General features: G+C 31.7%; 1 protein-coding gene across 1 annotated transcript; it reads left to right on the forward strand.

The window, feature by feature from the left end:
• The first annotated feature begins 2,811 nt into the window (after positions 1-2,811).
• On the forward strand, positions 2,812-11,482 carry LOC132621929 (GDSL esterase/lipase At4g16230-like). The gene is made up of 4 exons (XM_060336410.1): positions 2,812-3,469; positions 5,882-6,115; positions 9,452-9,710; positions 10,910-11,482. Exons 1-4 carry the CDS (start codon positions 3,062-3,064, stop codon positions 11,140-11,142), a joined length of 1,134 nt encoding a protein of 377 aa, XP_060192393.1. The 5' UTR covers positions 2,812-3,061; the 3' UTR covers positions 11,143-11,482.
• Positions 11,483-13,581: the final 2,099 nt, after the last annotated feature.

Genomic DNA, 13,581 nt, shown 5'->3' on the forward strand with positions numbered 1-13,581 from the left:
AGGACCAAAGTGTAAATGTACACTTTAGCCCTTTCACACACAGATTCTGTGCGTGAAGCCTAGTTTGATTTTTTTTTTAAAGGGTTAGTTTGATTCCAAACATTATTTTTTGGGTTAAAAAAGTTCCGGGCTCTCTTATCTTTCATATTAGAGTAGGAAAGTTGATAACCATGTAGAATTTCCTCGATGCTTTTGTAATGTTCCTCTTGGAAGATGAATAAAATGCGCAATTTGGTTAAAAAAACTTCATGTTTTGTGCAATACTTAATTTTGCCGCATGTAGTTGAGCAAAAGCTAACAGATCACAAACTTTAATAATCCCCTTTCATTTTGAAATAATAATTCCTGGTTCACTTTATAGGCTTACTATTTTTTATTTTACACACTCTTTTGATTTTTGAGAACAGGTAAATTCTCTGGAGAAGTTGACTGACGTATAGAGCATAAATAAATCCATCATTTAATAAAATAAGATTAGATGGCTTTGTTTATCAAAAAAAAAGAAATAAGTCTATTAGTTCTATCTATTTAGCTCATGCCTGCTAACAGAAGCTATTCAAATTCCTTCATCCTTGTGTTCCCTACCGATGGGATATATTGTTTGATACTCAATAAAACTTATTGTTTGATACTCCAAAGTGCATACGAAAATTTTTGCTCGTACTCTGTCAAATTATAATATAGTTTAAGATATCGTCCCACAGAAATTGGAAAATCTATGCTACAGACTTGTAGTATATTTGCTGTTATTTGAGAGAATCAGATTGATGAAAGGAGAGTAGTGACTTAAATTTGTAAATTACTTTAACAAAAGAAACAACTTTCAAAAGATTATCTTAAAAGAAAGAGTTGGGAGTCGTTGAATCCACTTAGTGTATATATGACAATAAAACCTTTTTTTAGTAAATTTCACAAAACAGTAGAAATAGTTCCTAGACTTGATTTGTGTTATGAGGAATAAAGACCTCTTGCGATTAGTCCTCAAATCAATAAACTTATTTGAAACATTCCCTCCGCGAGAATTAGAATTGAAAGAAATAAGATAGAGATCCCTCAAATCAATAAACTTATTTGAGACTGTCCCTCCGTGAGAATTAGGATGGAAAGAAATAAGATAAAGATTTAAACCTAAGAACTAACTTGAAATAACCCCTCCGTGAGAATTAGGATTAAAAGAAGCAAGTTCAAAGATTTGGAATAATAGATGACTAAAAATTATTATTACATATATATTTTATGTGATTATTATAGTATATTAATTTCCCTCCTTGTTAGAAGTACAAATTAATATAACTATAATCATAACACAAAATATACTAAGTAACGATAATGATTAGTAGAACATATCATTCCAACACAAAGTATGACATTTAAATAATATCAAGACGAGGAATGACTAAAATAAGATAATATAAAATTACATCAAGTTTCATCAACTATCCCAACAAAAAGAGATTACTCCATTATGGAGTTAGAAAAGAGAAAATATGAATTTAAGAAGCTAGAAATATTGAAAGACTTGGACAAATATTTTTACTACAAAGGAAAGAAAAGAGAATAGAACAAGATTGACACTTTGTCTTCTAAATTATTGGATGATTTGTAAGCAAAATAATGCTTCTATTTATAGGAAAATGTAGTGTCTACCCCCTACGGGTGCATTCCTTGAAGTAGTGCTCACATCCGTGACCTTACTTGATGGGTGAGAGTATAACAATAGTTGACGGGTGAAAGACTTGCAACTTCTTTCTTGATGCCCACAGTTGATGGGTGTGAGTATGAAGCAGTGACACCCGTGGATTTCACACTTGATGGGTGAGAGTATGAAGCGGTGACACCCGTGGATTTCAACACTTGACGGGTGTGAGTATGAAGCGGTGAAACCCGTGAATTTTGCAACTTCTCCCAATGTTGTCTTTTGTAATTCCACATGTAAAACTCCACGGTTATGACTTATGAATTCGTGATTGCACCTATTGAATTCTTTGCTTATTTCTTTGACAATTTGTTTCTTCTATATTCTTCTGCAGTACTCTTCTTCCTGTAGAAATTGTCAGAAAATATGCGAGAATAAGATATATTTATTCATGTTTTATTTAAAAACTTATTTTTATATACAAAATATCATGAATAATTTATATGCATCATTGTTCTTACTTTTGATTCAAACTATGCAATAGCATTAATTTTCCTACCCTATACCGTGAACACAAGAAGAAAAGTCCTTTCTTTATTCATGTTTAATTGATGGAAGGCAAATTTTATCAATTGGTATATTCAAATCTCCGGATAATTTCAAAATCAAACTTGTATACTAAAATTTCATAAAACAACTCACCCGTCATGCCTTTTTTTTTTTTTTTTTTTTTTTTTTTTTTTTTTTTTTTTTGTGTGTTCTTAAGAGAAAATATATTATTGATACTAACTACAAAGTTACATTTTCCCCGATCGTAAGTGCTTCCAAAAGAGTCACGTACTTTAAAAAAAAAAAAAGGAGGCTTATAGTAATTAGATTATAATCCCTTCTTAAATTTTTAACATGTTAAGAGTAATCTACAATGTTGTGGTATAAATATAATGAATATTAATTACTCGCCAACATTATACAATAGGACATTTAATTCCAACAAAATCTCTAAAATGTTTCAGTTACATTCTAGCTCTCTTAAACAATTTCATAGATTCTCAATTAATGCAAAGTACTTGTATTTTGACTTCCTACTTACTTTGTTGTATTATACATAAATATTATCGAGCAATCGTTTTGGACCGAAACGCATTGCTTAAGTCAATAGCTTCCATTTTGCCTCTTACCAATTTACTATACTTAGCTAGGTAGAGAGAGTGTAAAAGAAAAAAAAAATTAATTTAGAATTGAAAAAACAGGAGGCAACAATTCCAAAGTTAGTTACTGTTCAATTTTAACTTGTCATTGTAGTATTTTATTCTTATCCATTTAAAGTAGCGGTACTCAATTTTTTTGACTTCTCTATAAAAAGGAACACAAACACAACAGGAAAGAAGGAAAAACAAAACAAACAAAAAAGAAACTAGTCAAAGCATGATGTCTCAAAAGGCAAAAACTCCAAATATTCTTCTCATCTTAAGCTTCATATTCTCATATTTTGCTCTATGCAACTGTGAATGCAAATTTGCAGTAACAAATGAAACCACAAAAATCAGAGGAATGTTTGTATTTGGTAGCTCATTGGTTGATAATGGGAATAACAACTTCCTTGAAAAATGTAAGGCAAAGGCAAATCACTTGCCATATGGAGTAGATTATGTAAAAGGACCAACAGGAAGATTTACCAATGGGAAAAATGTGATTGATCTTCTTGGTGATCATCTAAAGCTTCCAACAATTCCTACATTCAAAGATCTTACAACTAAAGGGAACATGATTTTACATGGTGTCAGTTTTGCTTCTGGTGGTTCTGGCATTCTTGATGAAACTGGTGCTGTTTCTGTGAGTACAATGCAACTTTAATTTCTCTTTATTGTTGCTTTATTTTTTTTTTAAGAGAACATTCTTATAAGCATGTTTGGTCAAACATCCAATATCTGCTTATTTTGATATTTGAAGTGCTTTATGTCAGAAGTGTTTTTCAGAAAAATATTTGAAGAATATCAATTTATGTTTGGCTAATCAATTTTGAAAATATTTTTGTCAATATTAAAAGGGAAAAGGACATTGTGTGGCCACTCAGCCAAACTAATCCCACATTTAATCACTATTTGGGCTTAATCCCACTAGGTGTCCAGTCGGCCCAAAATAATGCCAAGGCTGGCCGGCACAACGCCTAGGCGCTTAAAAAAAAAGACTTTTCGTGGCGACTTAGTCGCCACAAAAACGTCGCCAGTAAAGGGTTGCTACAACATATATTGAAATTATATATATACACTTTATATACAAGAATTATACATTTTATATACATACGCTAGAATTAATCAGACATTTATTATACATAAATTATACGTTAATTATATATTTATTACACGCATATTATACAATAATGATACGATATTTATTTTTAACATATACAATAGTGATACATATTATATACCACAATGATACGGTTTCTATAATACGTTTTTTTATACGTATGATACACTTTTTATACAAGACTGATACAATTTATATACACATGCTGGAATTATATATATATATATATATACTATCTATAAAAAAAATGATACATATTATATATAAAAATGATACAATTTTCTATTCTTTACAGGGCAGTTGCACTGTGCTGATACACATTATATACACAAATGATACATATTATATACAAAAATGATGCATACCTTAGTGATTCATATTTTATACAGTTTCTATACATTACAGATAGGTAATGATACATATTTTGTACACAAATGACACATATTATATATAAAAATCACCTCAAACATTTTTGTGTTTGTGTTTTTATTTGAAAATTGTCTTATTTAAGTTTTGGCTAATGGATGTGATTAGTTTAATTGCTACATTTTGGGTTTGAGAAAAATTGGGCTAGAGGGTGGGATTATTTATGGCCGACCGGCCATATATGTCCTTTTCCCATATTAAAACAGTACTTTATGCTTGACAAATATTTCAAAAGTACTTCTCGGGAAAATCTTACTTTCTTTAAACTTATGAAAAATGCTAACTACTCAAAATCACTTATATTTTCCCTAAAAAGTTGGCCATTTCACCGGTTGGAGACATCAAAAGGTAATTTTTAGGTGATGGTTTGAGATTATGGCATAGTCATAATGTCCTAACTATCTACATCAAAAGGCAATTTTTAGGTGATGGTTTGAGATCATGCCATAGTCATAATGTCCTAACTACCTAACCACCCACCCACCTCCCCCGCCCAAAAAACAAATCACCTAGTTTATATTACCTATTTCTCTCTAGGTGAAAGATAATCCTTAATTACGTATATTTGATCATAGATCCTTGAACAATTTTCGCAAGTGTCACTTCAATGAAATTTTAGTTCTCACTAGACTAGCTAAATAATAATCAACTTGATCCTCATGAAAGAGTGAGAAGATATACGAACACTAATAGGATGAATGAAATTCCTTTAATCTTAATCAAAGGTCTCAATGCATCCAACAAAAGAAAAAATTATTGGTAAAAAACATTTCTTCTTTAATGGATCTAATTGGCGAATTCAAACTAATTGGGCTCAACAAAGGAACAACTTGCCTTTTATCATCTAGATTTTTTTTTAAATGACAAGGGAACCCGTCGCCACCATCTACACATAAGAGATAACAGGTATCAGGCAAGTGCCTTATCGATCTACGATATGGGCTTGTGATTTTGCAGAATGTTACAATATCTTCTTCCTTTCTTTCCTTTTTTTAAATTCTTCTCATATATATTTCCCTGTTTTGATTAATGTTCAACCACACAGTTAGAAACCACATGATGTTATGGGTTTTTTCCCTTGTCTAGCTAGTGTTTTCCCTTGAACGTTGCCCGTATAGTTTTACTTTACCCATCAACGATCACAATAATGTAAATATATAATTGTGGATCAAATGTCTCCAACTACTAAATTAAATTGCGTTTGCATGATTGATAGGCACGTCTCTCCTGATTCTCCTAGTTTTATTTACAAACTTTGTTTCCTTATCTGGATTAGAAATAAATTACGAAAAAAAATTCATAGACATCTAAATAGAAGACTCTTATCGACCATCAAAACTTATAATCTAGTAATATCAATAGGTGTCTTCCACATAATAAGTGTGATACTAATTCTCACCACCCCCCTCCTCCCTATGTAATAAAGTGTGTTCCAAACGCGCTTCTGACTATGATGAAGTTAATTTCACTTAAGACAATTGATGTTTTATTCAACTATAAAATTATTAGGGGGAAGTGATGAGCATGAATGAACAAATCAGAAACTTAGAGAATGTGACAGTGCCTGAGTTGGAAAAGCAACTTGGATGCAACAGCAAAGAAGCACTGGGAAATTACCTGTTCGTGGTGGGAACTGGAGGAAATGACTTTTCATTAAACTACTTCTTGAATTTTCCACACAACAATGCTACTCTTACAGCCTTCATTTCTAAGTTGATTACTGGACTCTCTCAACAGTTCCAGGTATGTGCTTCTAATTACTCCTTCCGTCTCAAATTATCTGTCGTGGTTACTAAAAATAGTTGTCTCAAAATATTTGTCGTTTTAGAAGTTCAAGGCACAATTAATTATTTCCCCCCATTTCGCTCTTAGTAGGATTTTGTTATTAATGGAAAAGACACATAAATAGAGTAAACATTGAATGAAGAAAGATTATAAATTAGACACAAAATGGGTAAAGTTAATCACATATTCCTCCTAATTAATATTTATTAAAGAGCGTGTAAAACAAAAAAGCGACGGATAGTTTGAGATCGAGAGAGTAACTTTTTTCTTCCATTTTTTTACAACTTTGTCTTTGATGCTTGTCTGCTTGTTTATTTTAATCGAATCATTTTATTTTTCCAGAAAATTATACTGAGAAAAGGATAAAAATGGTCCCTTAACTATGATAGTAGGTTCAAAATAGTCCCTTAACTATGCACTTAACAGTTTTAGTCCTTTAAATTTGTTACAAGTTAACAAAAACGGTCCCTTAACTATGAGAGTAGGTTCAAAATAGTCCCTTAACTATGCACTTAACGGTTTTGGTCCTTTAAGTTTGCCATAAGTTGACAGTTTTAGTCTCGACAAAATATTCATCGAACCCTATTTGTTAGATTTGACGAGAACTATGAAAAAAAGGAAAAAATTAGTGAGAACTCTAGATCGGTCAAATAACTGAGGGACATGAGAGTAGGTTCAAAATAGTCCCTTAACTATGCACTTAACGGTTTTGGTCCTTTAAGTTTGCCATAAGTTGACAAAATGGTCCCTTAACTATGAGGGTTGGTTAAAAATAGTCTCTTAAGTATGCACTTAACGGTTTGATAATGTCAGAAAATGGTGTCTCGAAACACAAAGACCGACAGACTCTATCGATTAAAACTGAGGGAATCCATCGACTAAATAAAATACACTAGACTTTAGAAATAAATTAGAAATAGCAGAAACTAAAAAAGTTGTCACTACCAAAAACAAGCGAAAAAAAACGATGGACGGAAACCGATGGATAAAATCGAGGGACACTATTTATTTTTTATTTTTTATTTTTTATTGTTTTTTACGAAAACCAACGGAAGTCCATCGGTTATTTTTGAGGAAAAATGCGCGGAAGTCCATCCTATAACCGACTAACGTCGGTCGGTTTTGTCCCGAGTTATTTGACCGATCTAGAGTTCTCACTAATTTTTCCCTTTTTTCATAATTCTCGTCAAATCTAACAAATAGGGTTCGATGAATATTTTGTCGAGACTAAAACTGTCAACTTACGGCAAACTTAAAGGACCAAAACCGTTAAGTGCATAGTTAAGGGACTATTTTGAACTTACTCTCATAGTTAAGGGACCGTTTTTGTTAACTTGTAACAAACTTAAAGGACTAAAACTGTTAAGTGCATAGTTAAGGGACTATTTTGAACCTACTATCATAGTTAAGGGACCATTTTTGTCCTTTTCTCAAATTATACTCCTAGTATATGTTTTCCTTAGGTATTAGTATAGTTTGAGACGAGCAAAAGAGAGAATGTAATTCTAGTACTCCCTTTGTTTCAAGAAGATCAGAGGGGACTAACATACAATTAAGGACCAACCTATTCAATTTCATTATGAATTTGGACTTTCATTTACTACAATATTAAAAATATAATTTGAATATCTTATATATATCAAGTTATATACATATTTTTTTGAGTAAATACTCAAAATACCCCTCAACGTTTGACCAAAATCCCAACTACACACTTAACCTTTGCGTTGGTCCTATTACCCCCCTAGACAATTTTTTTCAGTATTAAAATGTCCCTTTTTTTGCTGATGCGGCAGTCCAATATGACATCCCCCAATTATTAACAGACGCTTATCCACACGCGCCTGACCCACGTGCCACATCTTTAATTTCCTCCCATTTTTTATTAATTTCCCCCCTTCCTCCATCCATCTACTCTTCTTCTTCTTCAAAAAAAAAAAAATCTCTCAATTTTCCATACTCCATTTCAGTATGAGGATCCGAAAACCCATACCCAAGTCTCCTTCATCTTCATCAACATCATCATCATCTTCATTAGGAGTTGAAAAAAAAAATCACACCAACTTCCTCAAATCTAATCCAAACAAACCCAAATGTGAAAGGAAGCTTCATAACACCAAGTAGAACAAAGTTCATCCATTGATTTGATCAAACAATCAAGAATTTAAAGAAACCCACTTGGTGTTCTTCATAGCTTTCTCCAAATTCCTAGCAATGGAGTTTAATTTTCTCCCCAAATCAACTCAAAGAATTAGTGCTTAAACAACTCCAACCAAGCAACAAGCAGCAACTCCAAACAAGCAACTTCCAATCAGATTTTCTTTAACAAGATTAGATTTTCAACCTTGTATTTTTTTTTCTTTCAGATTTTTTTTTTTTTAATTTGATTTGGGAAAACAGTGATTATAAGAATAACTGCTAAGATTTGTGAGGAATTTGGGTCTTGAAATTGATTTTTTGTTTATTTTATGAGATCTTAGATGATCTTTTCTTTTAGTGGTATTAATTTGCTATATAGTACTTTTTCGGGAGATGGGTATTACTTTTTATTTTTTTTTGAATTTATAATGGATATTATTTTGACAAAAAAAATGGAGATGGGTATTAAATAGGGTGAAGAAGAAGATGAAGTAGCCTAAAAATGGAGGGAATTTAAATTTATCTATGTGGCAGTCCAGTTGGCATTTTAAAACACGTCAGATGCTTTTTTTAAAGGCTATAACGCGCCACTGAGCGGTTAGTCACGCTCTTGTCCACATCAGCAAAAAAAGAAAATTGTCCCGGGGGGGGGGGGGGGGGGGGTAATAGGACCAACGCAAAGGTTAGGTGTGTAGTTGGGATTTTGGTCAAACGTTGGGGGTATTTTGAGTATTTACTCTATTTTTTTTATTTTTTTTTATAGTTAATGATATTCTAAAAACATTTGAAAAAGTCATAATATTAAGGGAAAATAGTCAAAATGCTCCATATACTATACAAAATAGAGCATTAGACGTAATGCTATCCGTTTGTTTTTTGGCACAAAAAATGTTCTCACTGTTATCCAAGTGGAGCAGATATTTGCCTCTCGACTAACGTACTTCACATCAGATATGAATTAGCATAAATAATAGTTATTTCTTTTTACTGAGTTGAAAATCGTGTTGTAAAAAAAAAAAAAAAAAAAAAACTCGTTCACTGATAATATAGCACAATTAGTAAACTAAATCAAAACAATAATATCAGCAACAATATAATTGAACTACACACTATAGGCGTATATATCTTAAATCCTAGTACTATTTAATTTTGCAGAGGTTGTACGACTTGGGAGCAAGGAAATTTGTGGTAATGTCAGTATATCCTAATGGGTGCAGCCCAATGGTTCTGGCTAGAGTTCCCATTCCCATGCGCACTGGCTGCTTTGAACCAGTAAATGTGCCTTTACATCTCTACAACACTATCTTAAGGAGCTTTCTTGATGAGCTAATGCAAAAGATGCCTGGTTCTAAGTTTGTCTATGTCAATGTCTACAAGATCATTAGGGATGTCATACTAACTCCTTCTCAATATGGTATGATAATCTTTTTTCTTTATATTTTTCTAATTCATGATAAACAGATGAATTAATCTACTATCAGTAAGTTAGTCATCCTATATTTTCTTAGCATGCACAGTTGTGTTATATGTTCTTGAGCCGAGGGTTTATCAGAAACAACCTCTCTGCCCCTCAAGGGAAGGGATAAGGTCTGCGTACAACTCACCCTTTTCAAACCCCACTTGAGAAACTATACTGCGTAAATTGTTGTTGTTGCACCATAAACACTCCCTCCGGTTCATTTGAAGTGTTTTTAAGATTTTGACACACCCATTAAGAAAATCAATTAGTAACATCAATTATAAGAGGTTATTTTATTTGACTAAATTAATTACCCTTTATCTCTCCTCACGCATGGGAAATCTTTTTAGGTAATTTTATAGAGATCTAGATCAATGATAAATTTTGAAAAAAAGAAAGAAGTAATGCTATCTTGATTTCTCAAAATCACACTTATCATGGAACAAATTTAAAAGGCTAAAAATAGGGACTAGTGAGAGTATCATTTTAGTTGTGATAACCTCAACTTTTTGAAGAAAAAGGTAGAGAGAAGGAAGACTCAATTTATTATTTCGTAATGTAAAAGAAAAAAAAATAGTATTTAGGTATGGAAACAAAATTGCATGTTTTTTTTTTTGGACTAAAAACAAAAGATTTGTTAAAACATGTCAAACGTATATGACTTTTATACTATAATAATAGTAATTAAAATTACTAATTTTAGCATCCAATGTGCAATAATGTCAATATATATTAATCCACATCCTCAAAGTTGAGATTCAAAAGAGCTACTGCTTTTTTTTTTTTCCTCTTTTTTTCTGGATCACTTTGAACGTTATTATTTAAAGTTGCACATTTTACTAAAGCGCATAACTTCCCACGAAGCAATAACCCCTCGCTCGCACCATCTGGTGCAGCGGATGAGGCTACTCCTCCCTTAACTAGAGGTTTTGAGTTTGAGCTAGCCCTGGGTATGAAGAAATTCTTGATAGGAGGATCCTTCCCCCGAATGGGCTCTACGGCACAAATCCGAATTGGTCGGGCTCCTATGCAGGTATCGGATACCGAGTGGAAAAAAAGAAAAAAAACCCTCGCTCACTTCAAAAGAGAAAGTGGTGATTTTTTTTATTTTTTTTTTCAATGGTGACAAGTCTTTAATTTCCATTTACATACAGGTTTTGATAATACCAAAAATCCTTGCTGTGAAGTTACAACCATAGAGGAAGGTGGGAATGAAACTTTGTGCAAAAATGGAGGGCATTCTTGTTCAAATAGGGCCAAATTTGTCTGGTTTGATGGCTTGCATCCCACAGAAGCTGTGAATATTGTGCTTGCTAACAAGGCCTTTGCTTCTGATCTTGATTGTGAAGTCCACCCTACAAATATTAAAAAACTCATGGAAGAGTAAATTGATTAATATGGATTCGTGTTCTTATTGGTGTAGAAATGTATTTTAGAACGATGGTTGCAATATGTAGGACCCATTTTTTTTTTTTTAAGCTTAGCTAGAGCTTTTGGAAATTTGGTGGTTAACTTCACAAGAGATCTCTATGTTAAAACTTAAGAGATCGATAGGATAAAACATACAAATCATTTTCTTGTTTTCATATTGTAAATGGTTATTTTGTATAATTTCCTCATTCTGAAACTGCTATGAGATTTTGGTGGTAATTATGCTTGTAGTTATATGTCCCGTTTCACAAGAGATCTCTATAAGAGATTGATAAAATAAAATACAAGAAATCTTTGTACGACTGTTTTCTTCTATTCATATTATAATCAGTTAATTTGTATCATTTCCTTGTTTTGAGATTGATACGAGGTTTATATTAATATATTTTGTGCAAACAGGAATGTTCCTGTATCCCTTTCCATGATCATAGGGGTGGACACGGTATGATATATACCGAATATCATATTGATATCGAAGTTTTTAATATCGCGGTTTTAGTATTATGGTATTTGGTATGAATTTAAATTTTCTTTGGTATTCGGTATGGTATTTGGTATTTATAAAATGGATACCGAAATACCGTATACCATACCGAAGTTTATACTACATATATACAATCCATATATATTATATTTACTACTGCTAAATATATAGACTAGTTTTCGTATAAAAAATTACATCACATCTCATTTAATGCCAATTTGTATCTAATAGAAAATTGTACCATCAAAGTTAACTTTTTATCCAATATTTTCATGCTTTTAGTCTTTCACATATGCTGAGGCCTAGAAGCAGTCTTTAATTTGTCTCTGCTATTTTTCCAATACATTAAGACTTGAAATGGTGAAAATGGCATATTCTCTCTACTGCTGAATGAAATTTTTGGTGTAAAATTGTTTAGGACCGAAGATTATGCTTAATTTTGGCTAATGTTGTTTAGACTTTGAAACTTTGACTACTCTATCGTGATTCAAATGTCCGTTGTGCAATTGATTAACGAAGAAAATTGTTTGTACTTTCTTTTAAATACGTCTATTTGTGTATGGTGTTAGTTTAATATAATTGAGAAATCTCGAAGTCATAATCCTTTATTACATGAGTATATACGTAAGTCGAAGTCAAATAAACTATAGTTACCGAATTACCGTACCGTGAAATACCGAAACCGAACTTAAAAATACCGAACCGTACCGAATTAATTTGATATGGTAATGGTATCGTATTTTTAAAAACCGAATACCGAAGTTGCCGAACTGAAGTTTCAAATACCGTACCATACCGTACCATGCCCACCCCTAATCACATGGGCATCGCAGTCATGTATTAGTCAAGCAAGTGTTCTTTTGAAAAGAAAAACAATAAGAAAATGAAATAAGTAAAACCTTCCAAGTCCTAATTAGATGAAATCACAATTAAAATAAGAAAGGGAAAGAGGAAGATATATAATTGCATTAATAGTGTTGCAAAAGCTGAAATTTTATTTGGGAGATTAAATTTATTCTAAGTAAAACCCCAAATGAGATGATATGTTTAAATTAAATTACAATTTTTTTCTTTCTAATTTTATACTAAATCAAACACAATCATATAAATTTATAAATTGAAAAAGAAGTAATAAGTAGAAATATATAAAGAGCCCATATACATGCATAGAAGATTACTTGACTGAGTCATACTAATTAGCTCTTTTTACTTGAATGAGTCATACTAATTAGCCGAGAATATATCAAATGGTTTACCAATTAGTGAACTTTGAGCTTGGAAGAAAATCGTCAAACTTGTATTTATATTTGACTTGTCTGTGTTTGAACAGACCAGTCCTATTTGAAAGATAGTTTGACTTAGACTTTCTCATTTAGTGGCATTTTGATGGGGTTTTAATTTTTGAACTTACTTTGAATTAGAAAATATCTATAAAGATTTCATATGTTTTATTTATAATTATTTGTGCCTTTTTTTTCTCATATAGAAAATGTCATATAACTAAAATTAAATTTAAATTGGATGACAAAATTAAAGCTCCCTTAATCAAATAGGTTTTAATAAAAATTTATTTAGGGCCAACCAATTTATTATGTTCTCAAAGGATTCATCATGATAGCAACACTGTTTTCGTATTGATCGTCATTTTACCGCAACCTTCCTTCTATTCAATTGAGACAGGTTATATACTGGCGACCAATAAATTAGTGTCACACAATTTAATTGAAAGGTCCACATATTTCATATCAACTTTCACAAAAATAAGGAGCGATTTTATGCTTAGAAATAATGTCAAGTGCAATTATGATCCACGAGGATGAGTCAATAAAATTAGAAAGTCAAATCTTGATATGAGGCCTTAATTTTTTAATTTCATATATATTTTTGTTTAAACTCTTTTTTATCATTAAT

Source organism: Lycium barbarum, chromosome 2 (assembly GCF_019175385.1).
Source record: "Lycium barbarum isolate Lr01 chromosome 2, ASM1917538v2, whole genome shotgun sequence".
Classification (NCBI taxonomy): Eukaryota; Viridiplantae; Streptophyta; class Magnoliopsida; order Solanales; family Solanaceae; genus Lycium; species Lycium barbarum.

Excerpts from the sequence above, each read along its gene's own strand:
- LOC132621929 (XM_060336410.1), top strand. The coding sequence starts at position 3,062 with ATGATGTCTCAAAAGGCAAAAACTCCAAATATTCTTCTCATCTTAAGC. Across the intron at positions 6,116-9,451 it reads GACTCTCTCAACAGTTCCAG|AGGTTGTACGACTTGGGAGC; the intron begins GTATGTGCTTCT and ends TTAATTTTGCAG. Across the intron at positions 9,711-10,909 it reads ACTAACTCCTTCTCAATATG|GTTTTGATAATACCAAAAAT; the intron begins GTATGATAATCT and ends ATTTACATACAG.